Source organism: Amblyomma maculatum, chromosome 4 (assembly GCF_055883805.1).
Source record: "Amblyomma maculatum isolate TAMU_Amacu chromosome 4, ASM5588380v1, whole genome shotgun sequence".
Classification (NCBI taxonomy): Eukaryota; Metazoa; Arthropoda; class Arachnida; order Ixodida; family Ixodidae; genus Amblyomma; species Amblyomma maculatum.
In genome coordinates this window covers 136,798,412-136,818,431 of record NC_139347.1, presented here as the reverse complement: position 1 = coordinate 136,818,431, position 20,020 = coordinate 136,798,412, and the positions used below count along the sequence as shown (strand labels likewise).

Genomic DNA, 20,020 nt, shown 5'->3' with positions numbered 1-20,020 from the left:
TACTCTTCTGTGCCTTCTAGGTCAACCCCCCCTATTAAAACCAACCTTCTGGTTACGGGCCTAAACGGCTACGTGACACTGGTGGAGGTGAGGCCTTGAATTACATGTCTCGGGCCTCTCGCAGCCGCTCATCGAGTCCCAACCGGCTTCCGCTCGTGTCGACACCCGTTCATCGCTGCAGCCGTCGCCTCCGAGGTCTGGCGCCGGAATTTGCCCCTCTACCTGAACCGACGCCAGCTGATCAGCAGTTCGAGACTTCTGTAATGGCACAGGCAAGTCAGCACCAGTTGCTGCTTCAGCAGCCTCGTACGCCCCCCAGTTTCCATGGCGCTACTGGGGAAGATGTCGACGACTGGATCGACCAGTTCGAGCGAGTGGCACAATTCAATCAGTGGAGCCCTGCTCAGAAGCTGCACAATGTGTACTTCGCCCTTGAGGACTGCGCCAAAACATGGTATGAGAATAGGGAAGCCAGTCTTCAAAGCTGGGATTCCTTTCGCCAGCAGCTGCGGGACACTTTTTCCAGCCATGACCGCCGTGATCGCGCACGCCGCCTCCTAGAAGCTCGTGTCCAACTACCAAACGAGAGCGTGGCCATGTTCGCTGAGGACGTGACGCGTCTTTGCCGACGGGCTGATCCCGACATGACGGAATCAGCGAAGTTGCGCCACCTGATGCAGGGCGTAAAAGAACCCCTCTTCGCTGGTCTGGTTCGGAGTCCACCTCAAACCGTCGCGGACTTCATCAATGAAGCTACCCTCATTGAGCGAGCCCTGCAGCAAAGATACCGGCGCACGGAGTCTGCCTGTGGTCAGCCCTTCAGCAGTGTGGCCACACTGAACGGATCCACTGACGATCACTCTCTGCGTGAGCTGATCCGCGAGGTAGTTCGCGAGGAGCTCCTCAAGTTCAACCTTGGATCGCCTAACCCGACTGCCGTGGCTGTCACCGAAGCCGTGCGGGAAGAAATACGTCAGACATTGTCCCCGCCTGAGTCACCGTCGGAGCCACGTTCTATGAACTACGCAGCGGCTCTTCGTCGGCCTGCAGTGCCTCCTGCGCAACAGCTTCGATTCGAAGCACAGCCGCCACCCACTTTGCAGCCACCGTTCTACCAACCGTCCTTCCAGCCGCCATACCAGCAGAGCCTCGTCATACAGCCGTCCGCTCCTCAGCCACTATACTACCAGCCTTCCTACCAGCCACCGCCCCAGCAGAGCCCCGTCATGCAGCCACCGGTTCGGAAGGCAGACGTCTGGCGCACTCCTCGCCAACGGCCGCTGTGCTACCACTGTGGAGAACCCGGCCACTTGTACCGTCGTTGTCCATACCGTGAGCTCGGTCTTCGGGGTTTTTCTCGGGATTCCCCGCGTCCCCGGGTCGGCGAACGCCCTCCAGAAATCGAGGAGTACCTCGCAACCCGTGCAACCCCTTCAGGCAACCGTACACAGTCTTCTCCCGCGCGCTACTCGTCACCTAGCCGCCGTGATTTTAATGATGCGCCGAGGCGCCGGTCGCCAAGCCCACACCGGGGAAACTGAAGGCGGCGACCTCAGGGGGGCAGGTTGCTGACGAACGGAACCGATATCCCGAAGACCCCCCCGTGACGACTCAGTCCGATGCTGTGACTAGGATGCCGCCGCCGCCACATGAATCCGAAACTCCCAATCAACCTCAAGCCGATCAAGTTGTTAGCGCCGACCTTTCCGTTCTCGTCGACGGACACCCAGTAACAGCTTTGGTAGACACCGGAGCAGACTTCTCAATAATAAGCAAAAATTTCGCAGATCGGCTCTCTAAGGTGAAAACTGAATGGCTGGGGCCGCAAATTCGTACTGCTGGCGGTCACCTTATGACGCCGATCGGACGATGCACTGCCCGAGTAACCATCGCCGATTCAGCCTTTGTAGCCGTTTTTGTTATCCTGCCACATTGCTGCAAGGATCTCATACTCGGCATGGACTTTTTACGTGAGCATGGGGCGATTATTAATGTTCCTCGCCGTACTGTAACGTTTTCGACGCCTGAAACGATGACCGCTGACTCAGAAAGACGCCACGCACCTTTACGCATCGTTGACGCGGATGTATTCATGCCGCCGCGTTCGTCTGCTCTCGTCGCAGTCAGGTGCGACGATCAGTCCTGTGCTGCCGGTGTTGCCGAACAGAACATAGAGCTTCTGTTACGTCATGGAGTCTGTGTTGCACGCGGTATAGTTCATCTGACTAATGGTCTAGCTCACGTACTGATTACGAACTTCGGGAACGAACGGCAACGCATCGCTAAAGGCACCACGGTAGCTTACTTTGAAGGTGTCGCAGAAGCAGCCCACGGCTGCTTTGTTCTTGAGACCAACACGTCTGCCAGCCAAACGCCCAACTTCGACCCTGATGTGAATCCCGCTCTATCACCGGCAGAGAAGGACAGACTCGTTGGGCTACTCTTTCAGTTTCAAGACTGCTTCTCATCCGCCTCCGCGGTTAAACAGACGCCCTTGACCAAGCACCGCATAATAACCGACGACCGCACCCGACCAGTCAGGCAGAACCCCTACCGAGTGTCACCGCGGGAACGCGAAGTCATTGCTCAACAGGTCGACGAGATGTTAAATGACGGTGTCATCCAGCCATCGAGGAGTCCCTGGGCTTCGCCTGTTGTCCTCGTTAAGAAGAAAGAAGGTTCTGTGTGGACTACCGTAAGCTCAATCAGGTCACAAAAAAAGACGTCTACCCGCTGCCACGTATTGATGACTCATTAGACCGGTTGCGCCACGCGCGCTACTTTTCATCGCTTGATCTCAAGAGCGGTTACTGGCAGATCGAAGTCGATGAACGTGATCGCGAGAAGACAGCGTTTGTCACGCCCTAAGGACTTTATGAATTCAAAGTCCTACCTTTCGGATTGTGCTCCGCTCCAGCGACATTTCAGCGAATGATGGACGCAGTTCTATCTGGTCTTAAATGGCAGATGTGTCTAGTCTACCTGGACGACGTTGTTGTGTTTTCACCAACGTTCGAGGAACACCTCCAACGTCTCTCCGCTGTGCTACGGGCTATCAGATCTGCCGGCCTCACGTTAAAACCACAAAAGTGTCACTTTGGCTATGAAGAGCTCATGTTCTTGGGCCACGTCGTCAGCCATCGAGGAGTTCGTCCCGATCCCGCTAAAACAGCTGCCGTCACCAAATTCCCTACTCCATGTAACAAGAAGACAGTTCGCCGTTTCTTGGGCCTCTGCGCCTATTACCGCAGATTTATTGAAAACTTTTCACGCATTGCCGCTCCGTTGACACGTCTCACCCGGGATGATGTCACCTTCACCTGGACGGACGAACAGCAAAAGGCATTCGACGAGTTACGGCACCGCTTGCAGACAACACCTGTACTTGCCCATTTCGATGCGAATGCCGAGACTCTGGTCCACACAGATGCCAGCAACGTGGGTCTAGGCGCTGTACTCGTCCAGTGGCAAGACGGTGCCGAGCGAGTTATCGCATACGCAAGCCGGACTTTGTCCCGTGCCGAATCAAACTATTCAACCACCGAAAAAGAATGTCTGGCCGTTGTATGGGCGGTGATGAAATTTCGACCCTATCTTTATGGCCGGCACTTTCGGGTTGTGAGTGACCACCACTCTCTGTGCTGGTTAACAAACTTGCGAGACCCCTCCGGACGCCTTGCACGATGGAGCTTACGGCTACAGGAGTTCGACATGACCATCGTGTATAAGTCTGGAAGTCAGCACAACGACGCTGACTGCTTGTCCCGTTCACCTGTCGAGGCTGCGCGGGAAGACGAAGAACCAGACTTTCCCCTTATCGCAGCCGTCGACGCGCTCACTGTTTCGCAGCAGCAACGTAATGATCCGGGTCTCGCACCACTTATTGATTTTCTAGAAGAGCGCACTACAGAAATTCCCCGTCTCTTCGCCAGAACGCATTCGTCGTTTTGCATGCAAAACAATGTTTTATACAAAATCAACTTCGCTCCGACGGGAAGAGACTATCTCCTCGTCGTACCAGAGTCTCTTCGCGAAGAAATCTTACAGGCATGTCATGACGAGCCCACCGCGGGTCACCTGGGGTATGCTCGAACTCTGGCCCGAATTAAGAAGAGTTATTATTGGCCAAACCTTGCGGCCGCAGTACGCCATTACGTGAGAACATGCCATGATTGCCAGCGACGAAAAACACCGCCTGTGAAACCGGCCGGTTTACTACATCCTGTTCAAGTGCCAAGATACCCATTCGAACAAGTTGGCATGGATTTGTTGGGTCCTTTTCCAATTTCTGATTCCGGCAACAGGTGGATAATTGTCGCTACAGATTACCTTACGCGTTACGCTGAAACGAAGGCCCTCCAGCGTGGTACGGCAATCGAAGCAGCGAAATTTTTCATCGAACGCATAGTCCTCAGGCACGGCGCCCCGAGAGTTATAATAACGGACCGAGGCACTGCTTTCACTGCCAAGCTACTGGAATCTGTCATGCAGCTAAGCGGCACTACCCATCGCAGGTCAACAGCCTACCATCCACAAACTAATGGCTTGACAGAACGTCTGAACAAAACTCTCGCCGACATGATGTCCATGTACGTGGATGTTGAACATCGGTCTTGGGATGACGTCCTCCCGTACGTCACGTTCGCGTACAACACGGCGCAGCAGGAAACAACGCAAATGACGCCTTTCTCCTTATTGTATGGCCGTGAAGTTTCGACAATGCTCGAAGCCATGTTGCCCCACGACGGCCGTGACCTCGAAGTTGGCGCCGAGGAGTTCACTCAACGCGCAGAACAAGCGCGACAGCTGGCGAGGGCATGCATCCGGAACCAGCAAGGTCGAGACGCCCAGCGGTACGATCACCGCCATCGTGTAGTGACTTTCGAACCGGGCGACAGAGTGTGGCTCTGGACTCCGATTCGACGTCGGGGACTATCCGAAAAACTTCTGAAACAGTACTTTGGCCCATACAAAGTGCTCCGTCAGCTGAGCGACGTGACTTACGAAGTGCTTCCGGACGGCTTTTCTTCTACTCGTCGTCAGCAGAAATCCGAGGTTGCTCATGTCGTGCGCATGAAACCGTACTTTTCGCGAGAAAATTAGTGCACCGCCTACCGCATGTTTCTTGCTTAATTTTTTTTTCTTTCTGCTTTTGAATTCATCAAACTCGCATTTATTTTTTTTAGAGAGGGGGGTAATGTAGCGTGTGCAACAGCAGCCGCTAGGCGGCAGCTCATCGAGTCTCGTGCGCGGACTGGAAGAAGTGGTCTCGTGGCGTTCGAGAAGAAGCTGAAGTCGGCTGCTGTCTCTCAGTGCTCTCTCTGGACCTACTCTTCTGTGCCTTCTAGGTCAACCCCCCCTATTAAAACCAACCTTCTGGTTACGGGCCTAAACGGCTACGTGACAATATGGTCAATCGTTTCACTGGAGTTACCACATACAGCACCATGCGTCATCTCCATTGTTAAATTTCTTTTTGTAGCTGCGTGTTCTAAGGCACCCCGATCTAGCTTCAAAAGGTAGGGCACTGCCTCTTGAGTTATCAAAGAAATCTTTCTTCGTGATCTGCATTTTCCACTTTCGGTATAATTCCTCACTCTGTTTCTTTTCCATCGAATTTATCAATTTTTACTTTCTGTGTTTTTCACCTGTTGCTTAATGCTCTTTATTTCTCCGTCCTTGTGACTAGCATACTTACTAGTTAGTTTCCTAGCTCTTTTCCTCCATTGTGAGTCAACGCTTTCTAAGTACAGGCATTTAAATACTTTAGCTGCCCATCTGTTACTGTCCAATTTCCTCAGGCGTTCCTAATATAATATTTTACTCCGAGCTTCCCGTACTTCGAAAGGTGCCCAGCCCATATCTCCCTGTACCGCCTCATTTGTAGTTTTGCCGTGGACACCTAGTGCTAATCGTCCAACGGATCTCTGATTTATTTCTAATGCTGACTGTACCTCTGATTTTAGACACAAAACCGCATTTCCGAAAGTAAGTCCAGGAACCATAATTCCTTTCCAAATACCCCTGAAAACCTCATACCTATTGTATCTCCACAATGCCTTATGCTTCATTATCCCGGCATTCCTTTGCCCTTTGGCCTTAAGTGATTGCTCATGCTTTCCAATGTATGCCAATCCTTCGTTTACCCATACCCCCAGATATTTATGTTCTGCTACTCTAGGTATTTCATGGCCTTGTATCCTGATCAGTTGAGCTATTGAAAATCATCATACCCGACTTAACTGCGTTAAAACTGAAGTCTAGAGCGTCCCCTTCGTCTCCACAATACTTGACTAGAGTTTGCAATTCTTCCAGACTCTCAGCTAGCAGCACAATATCGTCTGCATACATCAAACCGGGGAGGCGCTGCTCTACCGCCTTTCCACCGAATCTATATGACAGGTTAAAACCTAGGTTACTGTCTTGTAACCTCCGTTCCAGGTTTATCATATAAAGCATGAACAGCAGCGGTGATAGAGGACAGCCTTGTCTTAATCCTTTGCATACTTTGACATCTTCCGTACTTCTTATCCCTTCCCACGTAATTTCTACTTTGTTATCCCTTCAGCAACTTTAGCCTAGTGACGCCATCTGGTTGTCGAAACTGAATCCATTTTTGTCAACAAACTGATTTTCTTTTTTATGCTTGGAAAAGGCGAAATCCTCGCCCGAAATAGAATATAAAGATAATTTAATGCTCATGAATATTGCTGTAGAATATAAAGATAATTTAATGCTCATGAATATTGCTGTAGGTGAGATGAGACCAAATGAATGCCCGATGTGCCATTTATGACCAATGAAGAAACCAAAACACCAATGACAACGGCATGTTAACTGCAAAGTGTAACGGACTACTTTGAAGCTTGCTGCCATGTTGAAAATGTAATTTCAGCATAAGCAAGAGTTGCAAACGTTAAACTCAAGAAACAGCATATGTAAATCGAGTTGACGTTCAGGTTTGATTTGAAATAGCATTTTGTAATGCGCATTTAAAGCATGTCATCCCATTTGGTTTACCGCCACTTTATAATGGCACTACGTTCGCAGGCGTCGGACTGCCACTTCTGCACTCATCGCAGCTTCGGTAGTGCTGCGATACAGTATACATATCTGTGATACAGTATAACTGATATACAGTATAGATGTGCAAACCAAACTGAGAAAAGCACCAAAATCAGACTACAACTTTTGGGTGCCAAGAGCCACCGCTTAACTTGAATACGATGAAAATGTATAAAACGTTGACTGGCAAATGCACAACCGGTGATATGGACATTCACTATACCTGGCATGCAATAATGATGACCACACACATACATACCAAAAAAAAAAAAAAGAAAATCACCATCATGACTGCCGCTTGGCTAGAAGCCAGTGAATATGATATGTTTACTCACAGCAGCACCACAGTTAATGTTTTCAACATCATCAACACACATGTACACACACTGCTCGGCATTCAAAAATGCACTTCAGAACACAAGTGCTGGCACACGTAGGGTAGCGCCATCACCTGTAGCATATGATATTACCAGAAACTTGTCCTAGTATCATCTCTCTACTGGGTTTGTCAGTCAAAGGCTGAGGATTGCAGAAAAACTGCATCAGACCCTCTTCTCTCTTGAGGAGGAGGGGCATTGTATCTCGCCGCTAGAGCTGCATGCTAAACTTGCAAAAGGAGTGGAGGCTTCTCTTCCTGTGGGCACCCCTACACTTGGTATTCTTCATTCAACTATTCTTAAGGGTGGTTCTGCCATCTGTTATAACATTGTAGAAGGTTTTTTACCACTGTCTCTTTCTGTCCACTACAAGACGTCAAATGTACAGAGCATGCACTGCTATCCATGCTAGAGATCACTCACTGGGCACATTCGAATTTCAGTACAGGTCAGTCCCGAGCTACTTGCCGACGAGCCCCACACTTTTCTCAGGCAGCCAAGAAGCTCTGCCCCCCAATACAGTTCCTGGGAAAGTAGTGCCTTTCCAGGCCCCAGTAGTGCAAGCAGGAATACCTTTTGTATTACTGCAGTGGCATCCTGCATTAAACTTTGACACTAGCCTTGCAGCTGGTATCTAAACGACTGCAACTCTTGAACCTTGTCCTCTATGCTTTCTTGTCTTAAAATTTAATACAAGCAGATGCATTCAAAGCCCAGAGCATGGATTATTTGCTGATGCTATCCAGGGGCTGCATTACACAATAATCACAAGTGAAAAACCGTCAAAAAACAAGCACTTTTCCCCGCTTCTCTTGGTTAATTCAGACAGGTAGACATGTTGACCAATAGAAGCGGGAGCTAACTGACAGGTTTGTGACCATTTTTTGTGATGAGATCGTTGCCTAATTTGGCGCCAGGAGTTCTTCACCAGTTTTGCCATTTTGTCAGTGCACAGGCTTGAAAGCACCACAAGCGAGCAGCTAGCATGCTGCAGCAGCAAACACATCATTGTAGAAGTCTTTGCAAATGCTTTTGTCTGCTTTTCTATCTTTTCTATACAACCCGAGCACAGTGAGTTGGGCTACTTCGACCTTGCGAAAACGTCTTTGCCAAAACTCTCGTGCTCCGTTTGTGAAAAGCAGCGACTGATTCTTGCCTCAGTATTATATATGCATGTCGGGAGATAAACATGCGCGCGGTGTCACGGAGAAAGAACTGCATCGTGGTGGTCGATGGCTTGCATTACCTGCATCGTCTACTACTGCAAATGATGGCAGGCAGGTACAATAATTAGGGCCTACAATCACATCACGTAACCATGACATTGCTTCCTGTGAGAAAGAAAGCCGAGATCTGTCAGCAAATAGTCGGGAACTGAAAAATCGAGCATGCCCACAGCTCTCAGCAGCAGGCCAAGGTCGTTGCATCCCTCTTCTTGACAAGTTGCTGTTTTTACTTTGTTTGTGTCGCTGAAAGTGTTCTTCCTTGTGGGCACACCCCCCTAGGAAAAATGCCGACGATGAAAGGGTTAAGCAGGTAGGCAGTACCTGCAAGATGTTTTGCTGTTTCATGTGGTGCTTTTCAAAATACTAGTGAGATTGAAATACAGCCAAACCCACTTATAACAATATTGAAGTGCCATGGAAATATCATTGTTATAACCGATAATTTTTATAACTGGGCAGGCCGAAAAAAAACAAAGGAAGCATTATAAGCTACACATTTATAGAGAACAACGTAGCTTATGCTTCTTATTTCGTAGCGGGAAGAAACTCGTAATCCGTAAGCGTTGTCTGTTTCACAGCAATCTGGTTGACATCTTTCTGCAGGGCATCCAACTGCTGAACATACTGCAGTGAAAGGTTGTTAGCAAAATAAAGTCCCGCAGGGAGTCTATCATTCTCAAAGCCTCCTGGTGAGACGCAACCTGCACAGGTTCTGGTATGTCGTCGTCGCTACTGTCACTGTCCTCCACGCCAGTGACTGCTGCGACGACACCCTCATCTGTCAGCTCTTCATCTGTTGCAACTGTATCGTCAGCATGTAAAAAATCCTCAAGTACCGACGCATCACTGTCAATACAGAGCACTGTGGACCAAAGTTCGGTCATCGCTGTATCAGCAGGAGCTTCGCAACCTTCCGTGTTGCTGGAATCCCCAGCGAAGCCCGCTTTCCTGAAACAGTTCATGTTGGTGGAAGAGCTTAGTACTTCTGCCCATGCTCCAAAAATGAACTGCACTGCCATCAGGAGCGAGATCTTCAAGTCTGACGCCGGCCAGCGTTTTCAAACAGAAATGTCGAGTTTCAGCGCGAGCCTGCTCAAAACACGTCAACGATACAGTGCCTTGAAGCAAGCAATGACGCCTGCATCCATAGGCTGCAAGCCTGCAGTGGTGTTAGGTGGGAGAAAAAAACCTGCAGAAGCGAGAGCTTTTGAGCTGTTTGGTGCACAGTGCAATTGTCGAGCACCTTCCTGCCTTCGCGCTGCATCCGCTGATCAAACTCGACCAGCTCGCGGAGAAGTTTGCACCTCATTCATGCATTCCCGTTATGATGGTAGCGAACCAGGATCCTCGCGGCACCACAAAAACAGTGGGGATTCTTGAATTTCCTGTGGCGAAGGCGGGGCACTTGTCACTGCCATCCATGTTGGCACAGAAGAAAATGGTCATGCGCAATCTGTTTTGCTTGCTGCCCTTACAGGGATCGCCTTTGACAGCGTGCGTCTTCGACAGTAGCACCTGGAAAAACGGCCCAGTCTCGCCTCCATTGTACAAGTCTCGATGCGCGTATGATTCTCAGATGCGGGGCAGTGTTTCCTCAAGCCACTTCTGCCGATCATCGACATCAAGCAATCCTGCCTCGCCCACGACTGCCTTGTAGACAATTCCATGCCTCTCATTGAACCGTTGAATCCAACTACCACCAGGCTGGAAATCGGTGTTGTACAGGAGGTATGCAAAGTGCTTCGTCTTCTCCGCTAAGATCAGGCCACTAATTGGCAGGTTCGCTGCACGGACGTTCAAGAACCACTGGTAGAGCACCTGTTCTATGTCTTTGTAGGGAAAAAAAGATCGCCAGATATGTTGAGGAACAAACGACCACAAGTGATCCCCTATATACATAGAGTTGCACACTGCCTGAAAAAGGTGGCTAGTAGGTTTGAGGTGCCAGTTGTGTTTTCTGCACCCAATAAACTGGGTGGGTTATGTGCAATAATAGGAAGAAAAAACAAAGGGCAATGCGTTAAGAAGCATGTTAAGAGCTTTATTGGATGTCGGGTGGGGGTGATTTATGAGGTTCCTCTGACGTGCGGTAATCTATATATTGGGCAAACAGGAAGATGTATTAATGATAGAATGAGGGAACATGAGAAGTCCATAGAAAATGGCAAAGGGTCAAATTTAGCCTTGCACTGCCAAAAGTGCAAGTGTGAGCCGATGTTCAGCAGGCTAAACATATTAGGCAAGAGTCGGGATAAGATGGCACGTGAAATTTTAGAGGCGTATTGGATACAGAAGAAAGATGAGAGATGCATTAGTGAAGCTTCGTTGAGTTTACGTAGAAAAGAATTTAATTTTATTGAGCAATCCTCCTGAGTTATGCAAAGAATGAGATTATTATCGGGCCTCTAGCTGTTAATCTTGGCCTAAAGTTGTTATTCTTGGACTCATCTTACGTTTTGGGGCCATGGGAGTTTACAGAATTTTTCCCCTCAAGTACATGGGCCTCGTGGCTTCTTAGATGTTGGCAAGATAAAGTTGCTCATTATATAGGGACTACTTAAGTTTATGGGGTGTAGATGGACATGTCCTACTGTATATGTGTGGTGGTGTTTTTAGTGAATGACTTGTGACTTTGTGGTGATATTTGCCTGTCCAGCGTGGTAGGAGCTGCTGGGCAAAGCAGAGGTGTGGATTTACAAGACAGTATAGATTTTGTGACTGTCATGTTTGGTTGATGTTTTCGGGCTGAGAGGAAGAAAGTGTCAATATTCCCTTGGGAAAGAAGAGGAAGAATAGAAGAAGAGGAAGAAGAGATTGGTCACCGCCATGTTTGGACAAGGTTAAGGTCTGCGACGAAGTGAGTGCCTTTTTCCCCCTGGGCAAACAAGAGGAAAATGAGAAGAAGAGGAAGTTGAGACGTGCCTGAGTGTAGAAGAGGAAGTGTTTTCCGGTTCTTCTTACAGTTGGTAGTGTGCGCGTGTGCTGTGTATCTTCTCCTGTGTTTGTGTTTATTTGCGCCACATATCTGAATACGAGAATGCACTCTCGCCGAGCGCTAATCCCTAGTCGTCGCTAGGCCTAAATTATTGCCCATCGAAGGCACATCCGACGGTGCTTTGTAATTGCTCAGCGCTAGAGTAAATGGTCTCTCACGTAACTGCCTTACTGCCGATCCCATTGTATCAGTAAAAGAAAGATGTAAATTTCGGTGGCGCTTTAGCAGCGGGGCCAGCGTGCAGACGATGAGCTGCGTGTCGCACCAGCAGCAATGTGTTGCGAAACTTAATTGTATTGCAATTATCAATAACACGGTATCAGTCAGAAATTTCCAAGAAAGATTTTTTTATTTTTTTTGCTGTCGGCCTAGTTTGAGTGAAGAACAGATTTTAGCACGCTCTTCTTGCACTGACGTAAGAGATCCACCGTATCCTTGGCGCGGAGGGCTTGCAGGAGGTACGACCTGCCCAGCGTGCGTATTAACTATGGCGGAGGATGTAAAATAGGCATCATATTCGTGAGTTCATCATTGGTACTATGTCTGTATGGCTTGCACAAAACGTTCATAGGCGAATTAAATCAGGATAGACAGGAACGCGGAGAAGCAGAAACATATTACAGCTGCACTTGCACTGTCGTTGCATGCTTCCCGCATACGCTCTCGGCAATCATCTTGCAATTTCTTTGATTGTTTGTGGAGTCCCCGATCACGCATCGCTGTCCCGATGCCATTACCACTAAATGGGATGCTAATAAAAGTATTTAAGTCTCTCAAACAACAATACACCGAGGTGCAAGGCCGCTCTGCTATGCATGAAGTGTGCGAATGCACAGCCCACTCGGTACTGGCAACAATGGGCCGGCGCAAGGAATTTGGTTAGAGAGTATTTTTCTCCTCTCCAGCTTGCTCTCGGTAAAACGGTCTATACAATGCTCCGCTTAACTTGTAGTGGTATTGCCGTTTGCTTCCTCTTCTGCACCAGTTGTGTTGCGCTTCCTGAAGGAGGATCCTTCATTGCTGTACACGGAAATGAATTGGGCCAGCAAGATCGTGGCAACGATGATGGCAGCCTAGGAGAACCAGGCTAGAAAGACACGTGCACGAAGGCTGCTGCATGTCTGCCACAAAGCATGTGCAACCGCAAGCAGGAGCCATGGACAAAGCAAATAGGGGAGGATAGTGCAGCGCACCACGGTTAGTGCACCCTCGGAATGAACTGCTCCACAGTGCAGAGGCAGAGAGGACGCAAGGGGGAGCACTCAAAGCTCTCCCTCAAAACAGCCGTGCCTAGCAGCACCTTAAAGGGCCACTGTCCAGGAAAGGCCCTTTTAAGCAAAGGAGCCCAGTGTTTCGATCAGGTACCGGAGATAGTCTGTGCAAAATGTTACAGTGACACGCGCGCCGCAAAGCATCGAAAATACAATTCAAAGCTGTCTCGTGCTCTCCTTTGGGAAACCAGCTTCCCCGTTTCCTGCGCTGGCCCGACGGGCCACAGTAATGACGTACGTACCGCGAACGATGTCCATTGGTCCGTCTCGCTGACTGACGGGAGAAGGATGGGTGTCTACCGCTCGCAGCGCGCTTTTCCCTCGCCACGGCCAGACTGAATCCAGCGGCGCGCGCTCCCTCGACCGTTTTTTTTTTTTTTTTTTTCCCGCGCTCGCGGAGAGCCATGCCCCACCTCCCGCCAAACGCGGAGGAGGAAGGGGAATTTGTATTGCGGAGGCTAGACGACCTCGGGCAGGAGAGTGAAAAACCTTTGCGAGGGAACAGAAGGAGAGAGGCATGACAGAATCGGGTGATTGCGGTGGCTGTAACTGCGTTATTAGTTACTCTTTTCAAAAAAATTTTGCGGCCTTGCGTTCTAAAGGCGAAGTCTCACAGTCACCGGGGAAGAAAATATTTTCGACCGGAGGGTGGACAGTGGGCCTTTAAGCCTTCCTTCCTCCTCCGCATGAGGAAACGCTCCGTCCTCCCTCGCGTCTCCACAACATGCAAGCTTTCCTGGCACACCCGACCAATGCACTGGCTTTACGCGCTCTGCCCCGATTTTTTTTGTTTTTATCGTCGCTGCATCGGCGTTTTCGGTGTCTCCGTATACACACGCGCTATTGTGGTCGCCACGTTTCCGCATTTTTGTTGACTTTCAGTGACCATAATTGATTGTTATAACCAATAATAATATTATGACACCATTGTAATAAGTGGTTTATTTTACCATAGAACACATGGCAAACCTGATGATGCAGCGGTTGCTCATTGTTATATCTGATATATTGTTAAAACCAGCATTGTTATAAGTGGGTTTGACTGTAATAAGAAGGGAGTAAGGAGGAAATAAGGAGCAGGAAACTAAGAGCACATACTATGCAGTGCAACAAATGTGATGCTCCTGTATCATTGAGCAAGAGCAAAGTGACCAGGCAGGCAAACGAGAAAGATCAGCAGACTATGGTCCGAGTTATGAGTTTGCGTTCGTTCAGGCAGGCAAACGAGAAAGATCAGCAGACTATGGTCCGAGTTATGAGTTTGCGTTCGTTATCGAAAGTGTCGCTACTCTCCGACCTTGAGTAATCTGATTGGTAGAAACACTGGAACTGGAAGTGGTAGTGACATCGGGTTCTGGTGTTTCCACCAATGAGATGACCCGAGGTCAGGGAGATAGTGACACTTTCGATAACGCACGCAAACTCGGAATAAGGACCTCGGTGCCAGCCAATCCTGCTCCAACTGCTGTGTTTTTACAAACAGAGCATCGTTACAAAGCGTCAGTCAAATTGACGTTCCAGCGTGTTTGAGCGCTACACTATATGCATATTTGCATATGTGCACGTATGAATATTTCTGCCCATATATTCTGAATTCCAAATTACACAGCTGATAAGGCTCAGCCCTACATAGAAGTACAGTAAAAGTTCGTTAATTCGAACTTCACAGGACTGAGAAAGAAGTTCGAATTATCCGATGTTTGAATTATCGAATGGCCTCGAAAAAACTGACCAAAACCATTTTTACTATGGTAAATGTACCGTATTTAGTTGATTTAGCTGCGTAACGAACTCGCTCACATAATGAACCCACCCAGCCCCGATTTGAGCCTACGAATCTGACAAAAAAAAAAATAATAATAATAAAAGCGTCAGTCGTTAGTGTTTCGCGCCTTCAGGGTCCACAACACATTTCTTGGCAGTGCGCCAAGATGCTGCGTGGTGATAACAGCGTGTTTATCTTTTGACTTTAGCTTGGGCAGGGGGGAGGAAAGTGAACTTGGCAAAGTGCCAGTGCTTATCCGGCTGTGCAAGCCTCCTTTTCAGTATGTTCGCTTTATCATGCTATGAGCGACTTGGGCGGGCCGCGCTGTCTACTGACTGCCACTCCAATCATCGGAGCCAACGGTGCTAAAAGAAGCCAAGCAGGCGTCATAATCGCGGCTGACTGGCGTGCTTCTGTTGGTTGACGACTGAAGGGTGGATGGATGGCTATCGCAAAAAAAAAAAGTTTAACCCATAGTGCCCGTCCGAGATCATAGCCTTTTATGGGCATTGGCTGGGACCGCGCGCCGACAGTACTTATCCCTGTTTCCAAATTAACAGGGTTGGAATTAACAAGTATTTAGTTGCAAGCTACGGAGGTTGCGCAGAAGAGAGCAGGCAGCCGCCGCCGCGTGGCCATGCACTGACCTTGCCGCAGCCGCCACGCCGGTCATGACGCCATTTAAGTTTTACCTACTCTTCCATGGTTTTACATGGTTCCTTATTCCGTCCTCGTTTTGGACGTGCGCAGCCTCTAATTATGCCTACTGATCGCGGAGGTGTTTCTTTACCTTTTTCTTTTTTTTTGCCGCGTGATGTGCGCCAAGCCGCCCAGACGCGGCAGCGCGTAGTTCGAATTATCCGTAGCGGAACCGACTCGCGTTCGAATTAACGGGCTTTTTTATACACAGATCTCTATGGAGCTTGGCCGGACCAAGTAGTGTAGTTCGAATTATCCGAAAATTCGAATTATCGAGGTTCGAATTAACGAGCTTTCACTAGTTTTTTTTCTTGATTTTACAGACTACCGTGAGACGACAGTTACTCATAGCCTATTTGCGCGACAATGCATTATTAGTACTGAACATGTGCCCCAACAGCTGAGAAGGCAGCAGGAATATGTGCCACCCAGGGTGGCAGTGGTGGTTCAAATCAGTGGAAAGAGGCCATCTTTTCAAGTTTGCTGCCTACTGCACTCACACCTTTGGTGTCTAATGACAGAAAAACACCTTGTTAGGCACAACATTATGGTGGATGCCCTGATTTGGGGTCTCTTTTCTCTGCACATGGTTCTCAAGGGATGAGGACCGCTTAATACCCGAGAGTTCTGAATGAGCCACGCACCGCATGTGAGCCATCATCGCTGCTGGGACGAGGTGAGAGCTGCAGGGGTGTACTGGACCGCAGAGCACCTGGAGGCGAGGGTAGCGTGGCCGACGTGCTCCTCGAGGGGCACATGGGGGGCTTCTCATGCAGACGGGCTTCACCAAACTGCACGCACAGGGTGGCGAGCAAAGGAGAGAGGCAGTCTTTAGTGCTTTTCCTCTCTCTTTCTTTTCTTTTTATCATTCCCTCACAGAAATTCCTTATCCCCATTCATTTGTTCATTATATGTCAGGCCTATTACTGTGTCAAGCAGGCAAGGCTTCGTACGCAAATGTAAAGCAAAATTTCAATTTGCAGGCACTGAAGCGAGAGAGAAGCAAAGCAAACAAACAATACAGCACAGCATAAGGTTCCTTCCTTCCTGAGAAACAAACTGTGCAATAGGATTCGAACAATACAAAAGCATGTGACACACGTCGACAAAGTTGAAATACAGAAAGATGAATGAAACATTAACTGACATTAATAGGACAGACACTGCATAATATCATCTCAGTGAAACTCGTGGGGCTCTTGACAAGGAGGCAAAAACCTTACCATGAGCAGGTAAGGGAGCAGCTACTACTTTACCAATGGCTGCTCCCTCGGCTTCTCATAATTTTTTACAAAACTGGCGCCTTATATCTCATTACGATAAAATCTCTCCCCACCCTCGAGCTCCACAGTACAGCTTGTATCCCAAAAGGTTGCCGAGCAGAAAAAAACACATTTTTAACAAGTTGCCACAAGGTCTCGTTCCAAACAGAGATGGGAGTCCTACCATGGAGCTAATGACACTTACACAACTGCACTTACAAGCTCAAATAATAATGTTAATCACAGCAATCTTCCTGACACACTTTCCACTGACCTTAAGAGGTTCTGGCGAATGGTTACTTCAAGCCAAATGGGTCCTACAGTAGAACTCCGCTACAGCAAACTCAGATATAGTAAAGTAAAACTAATATCCGAGATCATCTTCCATTATAATATGACTGTACATTTTTCCCCCCTTTACAGTAAAGACATTTTTGACAAAATCAGTTAAGCGGTAACTGCATGAGGCAACAGGCCCTAGCGATCCGTCGCGCGACACCACCGCCAACACCTGTTGTTGTCGCTGGTGTATACCGCAAAGAGCAACGTGGCTCAGCGACAGAGAGGCACGTTTTCAGCGTTGCTCTGCTAGCGCCGCCTCATCATTCGGTCAAGGGGAGTGCAATTACGCTATATATACAGTTTCTAACACTAAACAGCATGAAGTACGATAAAACACTGATGAAATTTTTTGTAACGCATCACATTTTAGAGGGTCACAGCGCTGCGATGCGCTACTACTAATTCTACCATGACTACACTGCAATGCCGACTTGCATTGCAAGCAGTGACTTTCTCCCGCTCCTTTCGAAAATTAACAATATCTAGCCACACTAGCTTTTTTTTTTTTTTTTTTTTTTTACTACCGTTCCAAGCTTTTACTGAATTGTCTTGATGCACTCATATATACACGGATCAGATGAAATGAGCACGTGCAGGCACCAGGTTCTTTGCCCAAACCGGACTAGGGAAACAAACTTCTCACGCAAAAGCAAAACAAAAAGCCAGAGCGGAAGTTGATCACCGCAAAGCCTTCTGCGATTGGCTTCCTCGCGAGTCCCTTCCGGGCGACATGCGAAGCTTTCTAAAAACCCACGAACTGAGCGACAATGCTTTGGAGGCCCTCAGCCCGTCGCGCGGCATGTCGCCGTGAATTGTCGCCTCATGCGGTTAGCGTTTTATAGTAGTAAAGTGTGTCCGGCCGCGATGGCATACTTTCCATGAAATTATCTTGCCGCAAGCCAGTATCTAGAATCGTGAAGCAAATTTTTCTCTTCCAGAAAAAAAAGAACAAAACAAAAAGTTTGAATTTGAAATTGGCTCAGCAGCTCTGAGGAGAAGCTAACTTTACAACGATCATAAGTTAGATTCTGGTTGGCGTTCGAGCCCGAAAAGTCCAGTACTAGTTTGCGCAGGAGAATTTTCAAAACTCAGAAAGACAAATATGGAACACCTTTATTATCTTAATACTCTCTACTTAAGCCAATTACATCATATCACTACTTTGGTGTTCAAATTATTTCCTCTCTCGCTTCGTCACTCCATATCAACACAATAATTTTAACAACACTAACGACATGTTGGGCTATGTTACTGAAATTTCTCCACTGTCCTGTCCTCTCCAAAACTCAGGTTATACAAAAACATTTACATAGTCTAACGTTCGACGAAACACCGTCTGGTCAAGCATTACTAACATACAAGACTGGGTCACTGAAAGGCCAAAAACAAAAATGACATTTCGGGTCCCATACGAGGCCCTTGTTCACAATAGGACTGTCACAATAGCTTATATGTGTTTCAGTATCCGCCATAATCGTTTTCCGTAGATCTGATGAAACATGCCCTGATTCTTGCTTAGCATATAGGCCATTGTCTGGATGATTAGGAATTTCAAATGTAGTACTACCGATGTGTTTCTATCAGCTGCCAAGATTGCCGCCTCATCCCAGCCTATCTTGCGGCCAGTGGTTAGCACATGCTCTACAATTACATTTTTTGCTGCACGCTTGTTTCTCACGTCGGCCTGGTGCTCTTTTATGTATCGCTGGTCCTTTCTGCATAGTGGAGAAAGATTACAGAAGATCCTGAAGTGAATAAGCTTTTCCTTCTTCCAAGAAAGTCCTATTGTGAACAATGGCCCTGTATGAGACCCGGAACGTTCGTTTTCGTTTTTTGACCCGGTCAGTGAGCCAGCCTTCATATGTTAATAACAAAAACATTTTTCCACAACAAAATGGAATACGTTTCATTAATTTCAGATCCCTGTTCCGCTAGCTTCATACTGCACTCAGGACTCTGCAGAATTACTTAGCCTGTTTCATCACTTTTAACTACAATTGTACTGCAAGAGTCATCTTCATGAAAAGCGTGCCTAACTTAACTATTTATAGCTTGCTGTCAAAGATCTTTAAGGATATTTTTATTTCACAAATTCTTCTGTGATATGTAGTCTTAGTCTATGTGGTGGCATGGTAATGCCCCGTCTTTCGTTAGTCTCAGTTAACTGAAAAAGACCCTGGCAGCTATGAAAATGTTACATGTTTTTCATGTTCCGTATTCTCTGGTGCTCCCATTCAGCTTTGCTTTTTACGCAGCAAAATGTGGAGTTTTGATACCTCTCTGTGACAAGAAGGTCATGCTCAGTCTCTTTTATTTATTTATTTTTTTTTGATGGGTCAACTGCCTCAAACATCGGTGTCAAGAAATGACTGAGTAGATGCAGTCCTCAAAACTGCCACTGTCATAAAAAAAAATTAAATGAGCGATGAGCCGGAATCACAGCAAACCATTGTTTTCAAGCACGACTGGCATGAGACAAACACATCTTACCTGGTACAAATGCACTGCCCTGAGAGGCTTCAAAATTTTGAAATAGGTGCTCTTGTGGAAGGTTAGAAAATTGCTGAGGTGCACACACATAGGACAGCTTTAAGCATTCAGAAAACTCCTCGAGCGTGTTGAACTTGCTGCTTCGTTCTGTCAAATAAATTAAAAATAACGAATATGTGGCAAGCGAGTAGTTAAACTTCCGCATTTTCACATCACACATGACAAGCACTTCTGCATATCAAGGTGATGCAGCAGATGTGGTCTCTACTTTTCAGGCCATGAAGAACAAGTTTCTTCTGGACGATGACAATGCAGTTGACTAGAGTGGTTGGCTGGCTGACTGCTGCCAAATGTGAGCCCCAACTGAGCAATCCAGCCTTAGCTGCAATGCCCCGCTGCAAACAAATATAGTACGACAAGGAGGCTCACCATCTGCTTCTCGCCATCGCCAGGGCCTGGTGAACGTTCCTTCCAGTCTGCCCCTACAAGGAAGGCATCCAAGGGTCAGTTTTTCCCACTGGCCTTTGC

The 20,020-nt window shown here is 47.9% G+C and overlaps 1 protein-coding gene across 2 annotated transcripts in view; it reads right to left on the bottom strand.

The window, feature by feature from the left end:
- Positions 1-20,020, bottom strand: part of Liprin-beta (liprin-beta 1) — a 77,906-nt gene that overhangs the window by 43,388 nt on the left and 14,498 nt on the right. For both annotated transcript variants that reach the window (XM_084602554.1, XM_084602555.1), the window contains exons 6-7: positions 19,922-19,974; positions 16,043-16,189 (exon numbers count right to left, since the gene is read on the bottom strand). In XM_084602554.1, coding sequence (XP_084458680.1) covers positions 16,043-16,189; positions 19,922-19,974 — 200 coding nt within the window. The remainder of the gene's footprint in view (positions 1-16,042; positions 16,190-19,921; positions 19,975-20,020) is intronic.